The following is an 11,866-nucleotide window of genomic DNA, read 5'->3' as shown; positions in this document are numbered from 1 at the left end:
AACGAGCTGTGTGAGTCCCTGGCAGGGCAGGCCGGTGCCTTTCACCCACTGGAGCTGTGAAACAACCAGATCACCCCTCTGGCACCCCAGGGAGCTAAATCTCCCCCCAAAACAGGTGACACCACCCCAGTCCCCACTTAGCCAACACTCACCACCACTGTGGCTTTCAATTTGGGCCATTTTCATGCATTTCATCCATTTTCAGCATTTTGTTACGTGGGCCAGGCTGGGGAGATGGGGTGGAATTGGGTTGTGGATGCTCAAGGAGGAGAAGGGGGAGGAGGAGGAGGAAGGGGAGGAAGGCTCAGCCTCTCCACCCAGCAGGACATGGCTGCAGCCCAGCTCCCTCCCCAGGCAGCTGCTGTCCCCAGGGTGGCCCTGCCACCAGCTCGTGGCCCATCCCGCAGTCTCTGCTGCCATCTAGTGCAAGAACCTCCCTGTCCTGTGCACTGGGAGCATCCATGGCCCTGAGTCCCCACAGGGCTGTCTGCACGTCACCCATCTCCTGCAGGGACACTGGGACAGTGCAGATTTTGGGGTGCTCTGTTTTAGGGCTCACAGTCCATCCCCACTGCGAGGACACTGGTAGCAGAGAGCCATGTGTTAGAAAATCCAGGGTTTATTTTCATTTCCTTTAAAAGCCATTCTGAGCCAGGAGTGAGCAGCAAACTCTGCCCCAGGGCACAGGGATTTGGCCCCACCAGCACTTGTAGTTCCCAAAACCAGGAAAGAAAATGCAAGGGAATTGCACAGGTATCACCTGCCACCACAGCGTGCCCCTGGGGGGAGGCTGTGGGACAAACCCTGTGGGGCCAGTCCCGGGGCACTCGGCTCCACATGGTGAAAAGGTTAACACAAACCAGGGCACAGATCCGGGTCATTCACCAGTGCCAGCCACGGGCTCTTTTCAAAACATCTCGATGAGGTGAGCGGGACTAACGAAGCCTTAGTTCGGCCCCAGTGCCAGGGGTGGTCACCCAGTCTAGGGGGACCCTAAAGTGCTTTGCAGGGGATACACACACCCTCCCCTTCCCGAGATGGCCCAGGAAAGAAGGGCTGGGGCCCTTGGGTGTGGGATAGGTGATGCCCCACAGGCCTGGTGGCCCCTTCCTGCCATCCCCACAGACCCCGTGTTTGGGGCCATTCCACAAACAGGTGGGGTCAGCCAGAGCAGCTGCCACAGCTCATCCACAAGTCCAGGGGTTCCCGTTGAGCCCAAGGTCATCTTTTAACACTAAAAACCCAAGCCTGGAATAAAAACTGGCGTCCATTTTAGCAGCAAGTCCTAATGGGAGGTCCCAGCGCTCAGCAGCCCTGAGCCATCGTCTGGTTCTATGGCACAGTAGTGTCCCAAGGAGAAAACGGGTTTCCAGAGGGATGGGGAGTTGGCACCAGTGGCCAGGAGCTGGCTGGGAAGTCCTGCTGGGAGCGAGTGCTCGTAAGGAGAGAGAAAATACTTGGTCCCATTTTACCGGCGGAGGGAAAGCTGGGCCACGTGTAACACCCACGGTTGGGAGGTCACAGCACCGGGATCCGCAGGCAGGCTGTCACCATTGGAGTCTGTCCACAGCCAGTGTCAGGGTCACGGTCACCTGCCAGCAGAGGGTGGGGTAAGGTGTGGGGAACAGTTGCAGAGGCTCCGTACCCCATCCCGGTGACCCCCTGATGTCTCCAACCCAAGGAGATCTCACTTCTGTCCATCCCTTGCTGATGCCCATGGTCCTGTTAACCCCTGGGCACAGCCCAGCTCCAGTGAGACGTCCTGGTGCTCCTACAACTGGAGAGCCCCAAACCCATGAAGAAACCTCTTCCCAAGGTCCAGAGTCTCAGGGAGAGCAGAGCCTCCCACAGTCACTCAGACCAGCAGCTGATGGGATCACCTCTGGAGTGGTGATGGCACTGTGAGGTCTGTCACTGGCCAGCCCAACAGCAGGCACAGGATAAGGGACAAAGCACCCCTGGAACATGTCCTGCAGCTCAGCCATTGCTCACTGCACCACACTCCTTGTGTCCTCCACACGGCATGACCCACCTGCCCCAAAGTGTCCCCGAGGGTCCCTCACCTCCTGTGCCCGCGGGAGAGGTAGTCCCGGTTCAGGGAGCAGAGCTGCTGCTCCAGACGGAAGATGCGGAACGCCAGGTACGAGGAGGACACGACCAGGAGGCAGATGCTGGGAGCAGAGGGACAAGCCAAGTGCTCAGCAACCGGTGGCTGAGACCAACATTCCCAGTGTACCCCCAGCCCCCACCACCACCCTCGGCACTTACAGCACAATGAAGATCTTCAGGAGCTGGTAGTCAGAGGGTCTCAGCTCCGCCACGCAGCTCTGCTCCACCTCCAGCTCCTCCTCGGTGTTTATTGCACTTTCTGGAAGGCAAACCCGGAGTCAGCAGCACAGCAACACTCGGCAGACACTCCTGCTGCTCAGGCAACCCGGGAACATCAAACATTCCTCCCTCATGGGCTCAGACCCCACGGCCAGGACCCCATTCCATCCTCAGGGCCCTACCACTGACTCCCAGCCTCAGCTCTGCCCGTCTGGAAGGCAGAATTCCCCTCCACGAGAGCAGAGGATGGATGAACACGTGCTTGTTTATGGAGGTTTACGCTCGGCCCTGTGTGCGAAGCAGGGCACAGCCCGTGTGCCTGCATTAAGCACTGCCCTCACCTGAAACCAGGGGCTCCTCAGAGGTGAAGGAGCTCTCCTTGGTGCTCAGGCTGCTGACAGAGGTCCGGTGGATGCACTGGTAGTTGGCATCTGGCAGTGACAGTGACAGCGAGGCAGGTGACACCTTCCTCCACTTGCCCTCGGGGACGATCACCTCCTGCAGGAACAGCCCCGGTGAGCCATGTCCTGGCTTCTCCCATGGCAGTGCCAAGGATTCAGACTCAACTTTTATGGCATCTCCATCAGGCACCAGCACATCCAAACCATTATCCTAAGGGGAGCTGGTCCTCTGTGATGGCTCCATGGGGAGGCAGGTTCCTACTGCCATAGAAGGACCTGCCCACACACCCCACACCTGCCCCAAATACCAACTGCTGCCTCCTCCACCCCACAAAGCTCAGGGCGGTCACCCGGCATTCTCCATTCTCCATCTGGAATTTTCCATCCTCCACCTGGCATTCTCCATCCTCCACCTTGGCATTGCCCCAAAAGGGAAAAAAAGTGCCCCGAAAAGGTATCAAATCATGCACAGTGGCAGCTGGCATGGAGAGAGGTTCCCCCACCTGAGTCCCCAGGGCTGGAACTGCTGAAGGACATCCCTCCAAAGCAGAAGGACAAACTGCAAGCCTGGATCACTCCCAGTTTAGCCCTGGAAATTAATCTTTAGCCTCTGGGATGCCACCAGACCAAAAAAGCACAGGGGTCATCCCACCTGTCACCTCCTGGTGTCACCTCCTGCACCCTGCTCAGGGCCACCAGCCCTGAGGACACCCTGCTCCAAAGGTGCAGGATGCAGCCCCCATGTTCCCTGGATCATGACATGGTTCAGAAGACTTTTCCCCTCCCAGCTACAAGCCATCCCACAGGTTTCTGGATAACTCAACCACGTTCCCAGCCTGTTATCCACATTCACAGCTGCAAACAGCACTGGCCAGCGGGAGCAGAGCAGTGGCATTTTCCAAATCACTCTGAAGTTTTTCTGTCTGTAAAGGGACCCTTGAGACCAACAGGCCAAGTCATCAGCTGTGCTCAGCCAGGTCCTCTTGACCCACTGGTTCCTGCCAAGTGTGGGGAAGTGGATGCCAGAGGACAAGCTCTGAAGGCAACAGGCACATCCCAGCACAGCCTTTGATGGCACCGAGGGGAGAGAACTGACCCTTGCTCTGTAAGCAGCTGCTCAAATGCACCAGAGGGTTTGGTGGGCACTTCCCACCCACAGCACAAGTGCAGGAAGGTCCTTCCCTCTCCCAGAGCTGCCCTGCCCCTCACCAATGACACGGCGTCCGGCTCCTCTGACAGCTCTTTCAGACTCAAACTCTTCTTACTGGAAACCTGGAGGGGAAGAAGAATCAAGTGTTACGGTGCCACCTCTTCCTGCTTCAACCTGAGCCATAGAACAGCATTTTGGCTTTTCTGATGAGTCTGTAAAGGGCACCTACTAAAACATGCAATCACAGAATTCTGGGGACTGAAGGAGAGCACCCAGAAGAGGACAGGGCACTGCATCACTGCTTCCCATCACCGAACGCCCAACAGGGTCATGGCTGAGCCAGGGGCTCTGCAGTGGCCTGAGTTCACAGCAGAGGGGATAAACCATCAGGGGGGAAAAAAGGGAGTATCTGAGCAGAGCCCAGCATATTTCAAAGAATAAATCCCCCCAATTTGGCAACAGGGCTGAGTCACCCAAATCACCGCCCCAGCACAGCTGGCAGAAACCCTTCTGGGTGGGGCAGGGCTGCAGCACCACTTCCCATGTGCTTCAAAGGCAGGGAGAAGAGGTCCCCACAGTCCCCCTCTCCAGCTCAAGGGCTGATGGATGCCTTCCCCAACATGATTTGAATTTTGTTACTTTGTACCATTTTTCCTCCCCTTAAAACTTTAGATCTGGGCAAAAGGCAGAGATGTGTGGAGTGGCAAAACGAGTATTACCACCAGCTTATAAATAATTCATACACACACCCTGAGAAGGAGCAGAAACTCTGGGCTCTGCCTCATCCATGACCCAGAAAATGCCTGTGGGACCAGGATGTGCCCAGGGCACGGATCCTGCCCCTCTTCCCATCCCTTGCTGCAGAGCGGGGATGCTGGGAATTGGGAGTGCTTTGGGAGCATGCCAAAGCCTTGGAGATGGCGGTGAAGAGCCCTGCTCAACCCAAGTGGGGAGCACAGAGCCCCAGAGCCACAGACAGATGGAATGGCCGTTGGATGTAGGATGGGGGGTACCTGCAGGTGTGTGCAGACTCTCCTCAGCACATCATAGACACTGTCGCGGGAGATGAGGGACACGAAGATGTACTGCAAGAGAAAGAGAGAAGCTGTTGGGAGAGGTTCCCCCCATCCTGAGTCCAGTTCTCCACAGGCAGGGACAGGCAGAGACGTCCTGCCCTTGAATCTGCCCTTTTCCAGAGCCGTGTTCCCCTCACAGGCGTTTCCCTGCGGAGCTTCCCTGCTGTTATTTTTGCAGCCTGCTAAAACCTGGACCAGATTTTTTTGGGGCCAGTTTCACTCAGCTGCTGTTCCTATGGGCTTTCCCATGCTCAGCCCAGAGGGATACAGCAGGAAACAGGGCCAGGACCTATGGAAAACATCCCCATGGATCAGGGGGAACACGGGGCCAGACTCTGCCTGATGCACAACACAAATAATTTGTAGGGCAGGCACACACAAATCTGAATGCCCAGGTCCTGCCCTGTGCCACTCCCTCCCAAAATTCAGCAGGAATGACCCCCTCCCAAAATGCCACAGCAATAACCCCTCCCAAAATCCCGCAGGAATAACCCCCTCCCTGGCAGGTGACGCACAGTGCTGGCAGCAGCACCCGGGCAGGCGAGGACTTGGACCCACTACGTCAGCTCAATGCAGCCAACAACATCCAACAGGATTTAAAAGCTGGAAATTCAGCCCTGTATCCAAGTTTTCCGACAGCTCCGGCTGAATGCCAGTCCCAGCCCTTTCCCTGCTTGTGTTTAAGGAGTTTAAAGGTTTACATGAGCCTGGCAGGGATTTGTCAGGCTCAGCAGTGTTTCACTTGGGCTTTGCTTCATCCAGAAACAAAGTGGAATTCAGGAACCAAAGCAAAGCAAAGTGAAATTCAGGAACAAGAGGGTGTTTGCCCTGGCTGGCAGCCAGCATGGAGAGCAGCACTCGCTTCCCAACCAGGGACGGGAATCGCTGCATTCCCTGCTCTCCAATCACATCCAGGTCGGAGCAGGGCATCCAGAGCTGGCAGTGCTGGTGGTACCTTCCTGCTGGCAGTGGTGGTGATGGCCAGGCCGTTGGGCAGCAGCCGAGCTGTCTTGTGCTTCTTGATCAGCTGCACGGAGACCACCGGGATCACAACCTGCAGGGCAAGGACACAGCGTGGGCATGGCACAAGCACCACCAGGTCTCCCTCAGACCCACCAGGACAGCCCCCCTGCAAGACCCAGGAGGGTGAAAAGTAAGGCAGGATGTAATTTTTGGCAGGGTAACTTCACTGAAACCCTGAGCCTGTATCAGATATTTGTTTAAAGCATCGAGTATAAATAATTCAGTCCTCCAGCCCAGTTTTAAAGGAAGTCATCTTTCCCCAAGATCCCTGTCAGCCACAAGACTAATGGGGAAACATCAGATGGTAAATCAAGAAGAAAAGCCAAGAGAGATACAAACCTCTCCCCCCCTCTCTGAAACCTTTGATCTCCCTTCAAACATCGTTGCGGCTGGTGGGAGGTTTTGCATCAGAGAATTTTAAACCAAAACTGTATTTGGTTTCTCCAGGCCAGCTCTGCAGGTGATCAGAGCAGGAGGCACAGCCACAGCGCCCATCCCATCAGAGGCTTCTGACAGGGATTTTGGTGGTACTGGGGTACAGGAGGGGATAAGCTGTGGCTACCAGCCCCATGGGACCAGGGTGAGCTGGTCCCTACGTTACCTTGATGTCCTTCCCAAACAGGTTTGCGTAGAAGCAGAGCCAGTTGGGGGAGATGTAAAGCCTTCCCTGGATGAGGATATCTCTCTGGAGTGCACAGGAACAAACTGTAAGGCAGAGAGAGGGCCATGGCAGAGCGTGTGCCAGATCCTGCCGCTCCCATGCCTGTCCCTCGCCCTGCCACCCACCTTTCAGCACACTCTCCTCCGTCGGGATGTCCTTGAACAGCTTGTGGTACTGGGAGTTGTACTTGCTAGCGGCCTGAAAACGAAGCAGAGCAAAGTTATCCAGTGACCTTGCTGATAAAGAGACCCAAAAATCACCCTCCTGCACGAAAACCTCTCCCTGCCGCACCCGGGACCGGCGCAGGGGGGTCCCACCGGGCTGGGGACACCGGACCCAGGGGGTTAGGGGAAGGTTGGATGATCCAGCCCCTGGCGAGCGCTGTGCCATCCTCCCAGATAAGCATTTCCCGGAATATCTAAGGAGGCTGCCGAGCCTCAGCGAGGAGCCGCTTTGCTGCTGGGCTCATCCGCAGGCAGTTTATTTTGCCCAGCGGTTTCTCTCCTCCTCCTCCTCCTCTCTCTTATTCGGGACACGGTGACAACACTTGCTTTGCGCCCATCGCGCCGCGCCATCCAGCTATTTATATTCCTGGTGCTGCTTCAAAGCCTGCTGGCACCGCGGCGGGAGGCTCGGCACGGCGGCCCTCAGACACCTCTGTGGGGAAGGCAAAGCTCCAAAGCACTTCAACGCTTTCCATAAATCCGCTCCGCCGGTGCCCTACGGCAGATCTGTGCCCCCTGCCCTCGGGGTGCTGCCCAGGGATGTGGCCAGTTCCATGGGATGAGCTGCTCTGCCAGGATGCGGGGAGGGCTGGCACAGCCAGACTGGTCTGTGGGCAGCACTGGCAGAGCCCTCCTGCCCACAGGGACAAGGTCACCTTTGCTCTGCACACCTTGTCACTGGATGAGCCGGGCCCTAAGAGGATCAAGGCTCAGCAGCACCTGGACTCGGCTCCGGCACCTCCCAGAGAGACGCCGGCATGGTGGGGGTGCCGGTGGGGGCGTTTCGGGGGAACAGGAGGGGCATCACCCCCAACCACCACCAAAAAACACCCTGTGGCCCCAGCACAGACCCACTGCTGACCCTGACACCCTCCCAGATGCCTTTGGATAACCAGAAAAATATTTTTCTCCTCCATTTTCTTTCTGAGGAAAGGCAAAACACCACTTCCCATTTTTCCTTCCTCTTCCAGAGCATCTCTTGTCTGTAGATGGACCAAAAACCTCTGCTTTGGGCATGATTTGAACAACCAAAAAGGTTCAAAGGGATGGAAACTGAGCTGCTCCTAGACAACATTTCCACTTTTTCCTTTGCTCTGGATGGAAAATCGTGGAAGTGCTTGCAACACAAAGCACAGCCAAACAAAACCAACACCAGCTCCCCTGAAACTGCAGGCAGGAGCCTCTGCCCTGCACGAGGAGCTGCCTCTGGTGCCCTGAGCCCACACCTGAGGCCCCAGCCGGGCTCCTGCAGAGACAACAGGCCCCAAAAAAACAGCCCAGTTGCTCTCCAAGCCAAAGACTCACCACTTCCCGGTGGCATTTCTTGATGTCCTCATCCTTGAGGGCTTCATTCAGGCGGAGGCTGGAAGGAAAAATAACAATGATCAGGTAAGGAAGAGCCCCAGGTCTCTTGCCTGTCCCCTAAAACATGTGTGAGGCAAGATGAGACATGGAAAACATGAAGAGACCCCAGGAAGCCACATTTTGGGTGTCTCCGTGATTTATTTTGGCATCAGGCGTTGCTGAGGCTCAGGAACAGCTGCCAAGGGCTGATCTCTGATGGGAGACAGTGGAGGCACCAGGATGGGGGTGCCTGTACCCAAAACACACCCCAGCTCTGGGAAGGAGCCCAGAACTGCCCTGGAAGCAGCCTGGGACATGTTGGGAGCTGGAAATGAGCAGCTTCGGCTGGGTCATGGCTTCCTGAGGGAAACATGAACGGGAATTTGGGAATGTGCCTGGGCAGGATGGACTTGGCTTTGGCAGTGCAGAGGGGTATCCATCCCCATCCCTGCCAGATGAAGGGAAAAACCACAGAGAGAGCAAAATCCTCCCAACAACCTCGGCTATGGGAATAGTGTTCCTTTCCCCAAACCCCTCTACCTTCCCTGCTTTTATACTCTCACTATTTGAGGGGAAAAACAAAGGAGGGTCCCTCTGTGCCCCCCCAGCTGGTGGGCTCCATTCAGGGGCTCTAAGGCAGCAGGGATGCCATGGCAGAGAGGAAAGAGAAAACACTCAACCAGAGCCCCTGGGATGCTGCTCCTCACCTGCCGTCGAGGGAATCCAAACTCTTCTGCTTGTGGGACACCTCCAGCTTCTCGCGGCCGTGCCTGGGCTCGGGGCTCTTCAGGGGAGCTGCTTTCTCATGCATCGGCGTGGCACTGCAAGGAGACCCCGTCAGCCTCCCAGGGCAAGGGCAAGAGGGGCTTGGGGCTCTACATCTATTCCCTTCAATCCCAGCCTGCACAGAGACGTCGGAACCTGCCGCTCAAGGACAGCGAGAGTATTTCTGCAGTTTCTCAAGTCACGTGGAGACCAAAAAAAAGGCAATTTTTTGCCAGGAACTCCCCAGTGCTTGCAACCGAGCGGCCAAGGAGCTGCAGCTCCCTTGGATTAAGCCGAGCAAAGCAGAGCCTCTCCTCCTCCAGGGATGGAGGTTGGGCTGGGGACAATCACAGGCCTGTGAAACTCCTTGTGGGGATGGATTTCAGCCAGGGTCTGCTCCTCCTGGTCGGCAAAGCACCGTGTTTCCAAGGCAGAGCCCTCACCACGCAACAGCTCCCTGTTTGAGTCGCTTCCCGCATGTTCCAGCGGGGTGTTTACCCTCGGGAATGTTATCAGAGGCGCTTATCAGCTGCGGCAGGTAAAGTAAACACGGGCCCAGCGCCGCCGGGAGGTTATCACCTGGCAGGGCACCGAGGTGACGCTGCCACCCTCGGCAAACCGCCACCGGAGACTGCCGTGGCACCCAGAGCCAAATCCCAGGGGACCGGCGACACGGCCGAGCCAGCAAACAGCCACTGCCCTACAGAGAGGAAAGGATGGCAGGGAAAGCGCTTGGCTCGCGGGGCAGGGGGTGATGCCGGAGCAGGTGGGGCGCAGCAGGGTGGCAGGATGAGTGCGGAGCTGGAGCCCGTCCCGGTGCCCGCGGGGGTGATGCGGCGGCACTGCGGCACAGACCGGGCAGAGAAGCCAAACCAAACTTCCTACACTCAGAGGCTGACTCTTTCACCGCCTGTACATCCCTAGACACAATCTGCTCCTGCTCCTGCTCCAAGGGGATCATCTGGAGGGAAAGCCATGGGAAATAACCCCCCCAGGCACGGGAAGAGCCGGGATGGGGCTGCTGGACCGCAACGGGGTGAGAGTGAAGCCATGTGAGCCCCACAACCTCAGGGTCTTGCCCAAAGCACTGTCTGGGATGCGATGGAGCTGGGCTGAACCCCGGCTGGAGGCGCAGGGATGCTCCCACAACCTGCAGTGCATCCATGGGGGTGCAGGAGAACCAAACACAAGTCACCAGTGCTGTGTGATTGGGAATGGGCTGGGAACCAGCTCCTGGATCCCCACAGCCAGTGCTGGCACAGCCCCAGAGTCGGAGCACCACTGGGACGAGATGAACACACTGAGTTTGTGGGATTTTTAGGCACTCAGGTCAAAGGATGTGTCTGGAAGGGGAAGGGAGACCCTACTGACAAGAAGCACCAAAATACTATCCCTTGGCATCACACCAAAAGGCGTTTTCCCTGCCTGATTCCTCAGACACCTTTTGCTGGGTGATGCCACGCTGCCCTGAAGGCAAAACTCATATCGTGGAGGCACCGAAGCCTCCACCCGCCCTTCTCCCAGGCTGGAAAAGGGGCCCTGACCCAATCTGGAGCATCCCTCCCCAGAGCTCAGCCCACTCCAGCTCCCCTCACGTCATCCTTTAAATCCCCCAGCTCTTGCACTGTTTAATCCGGGTGAGCGGATTTATCCCTAAGCGGGGCTGACACCAAGGGGCACCACACAGGGATTGGAGAGAGGCACCCCCTGCTCGAGGTGAGGGCATCAGAATCCCCCCGAGGTCACCAAACACACAAAAATCCCCTCAAATGAGAAAAGGCAGAGGCTGGAGAGCACTTGGAAGTGCTGCATGGTCCTGTCCCTGATTCCTCTACCCCTCATGGTCACCACCGGGGCCAACACCTGGGTCAGACAGTCCCAGACACAGCACTGGCACTGGGATGCTGCAGGGAGTGTCTGGGGGCCATGAGAAGCATCTGCCTCGTCTCCCCTCTGCAGATCTCACTCCATCCCAGCTTCCAGCTGCGTCAGTGACACAGATCTGGGGTTCAGGAGCACGGGATAAGACAAGACTGGGCTCCAGGCACAGGTGACACAGAGGTTTCCCTTCCAAGACCTGCTTCCAGTGCCGGCACAGTGAGGAAAACTCTAGCAGCTCACACTGTCACCCTCCTGAAAGAATCTGTTCACCAGGAAGCTGCTCGTGCAGGGAAATCACCATCCCAAGTGTCCCAATCTACAAGTGGGATAAAACCAGTCAGCACGCAGAGTTCCTGAGAGAAGGCAGAGGAGTTCCCGGGAAAGGGAAAACAACCCAGCGACCTGCTGCCTCTCTGCCCAGTACGGCCACCCCCTCCCCGCCCACACCGATCCCCAAAACCCCCAGGCGAGTCCCGGTGCTTCTCCCTGTCTCGGGATCGCCCCTCCCTGCCCTTACGCGGCGCTGGGATCCAGCCTGGAAAAGGTCCGGCGCGAGCCCCTCCGTCGGCGGGTGATTTTCGCAGGATCCCTTCCCCGGAGCCGGGGCCGCGCGGGGGGGCCGGGGCGAGCCGGGCGGGGATCCCGCCTCCCAAAAATCCCTGAGTGGCTCAGGGGCGGAGGGAGGCCCCGGCGGGCGGGCGGCCGCGGCCCGAGCGAGCCCAGGCGGGATCCGGAGAGCTGCCCTTGGTCCCGGCGTCCAAGGTCATTTCAGTCCCGCGTGTCGGAGCTGGAGCGGAGCCACCCCGGGATGCCGGGGGGGAACGGCCGGAGCCGAGCGGCGCTGGCAGGAGAGACACAGAGAGAGACGGCAGGTCAAGGCCGGAGGGAGCCCCGCGGGCCCTCCCGCGAGTGCCGGGGCTTCCCCCGCGGGGCCGGGGGGTCCCGGCAGGGGTTGGGCCGAGACCCCGCTCCGGTGTTCCCGCGGAGCGCGGGGTCCCGCCGGGAGCGGCTGC

General features: G+C 58.0%; 1 protein-coding gene across 2 annotated transcripts; it reads right to left on the bottom strand.

The window, feature by feature from the left end:
* Positions 1–601: 601 nt before the first annotated feature.
* On the bottom strand, positions 602–11,619 carry GRAMD2A (GRAM domain containing 2A). Of its 2 annotated transcripts, XM_071568522.1 has the most exons (12): positions 11,371–11,619; positions 8,915–9,028; positions 8,169–8,226; positions 6,765–6,837; positions 6,580–6,683; positions 5,911–6,009; positions 4,893–4,964; positions 3,939–4,001; positions 2,670–2,826; positions 2,269–2,368; positions 2,064–2,171; positions 602–1,592 (listed from the first exon to the last, which is right to left on the bottom strand). In XM_071568522.1, exons 2-12 carry the CDS (start codon positions 9,016–9,018, stop codon positions 1,589–1,591), a joined length of 942 nt encoding a protein of 313 aa, XP_071424623.1. In that variant the 5' UTR covers positions 9,019–9,028; positions 11,371–11,619; the 3' UTR covers positions 602–1,588. The 2 variants fall into 2 exon arrangements, with proteins under 2 accessions (XP_071424623.1, XP_071424624.1); XM_071568523.1 differs by lacking the exon at positions 602–1,592 and having other exon boundaries at positions 2,060–2,171.
* Between the last annotated feature and the right edge of the window lie 247 nt (positions 11,620–11,866).

This window comes from Pithys albifrons, chromosome 13 (genome assembly GCF_047495875.1).
Source record: "Pithys albifrons albifrons isolate INPA30051 chromosome 13, PitAlb_v1, whole genome shotgun sequence".
In the NCBI taxonomy this organism is placed as follows: Eukaryota; Metazoa; Chordata; class Aves; order Passeriformes; family Thamnophilidae; genus Pithys; species Pithys albifrons.
Note: the sequence above shows the minus strand (reverse complement) of the source record. Positions and strands in the feature narration are given on the sequence as shown.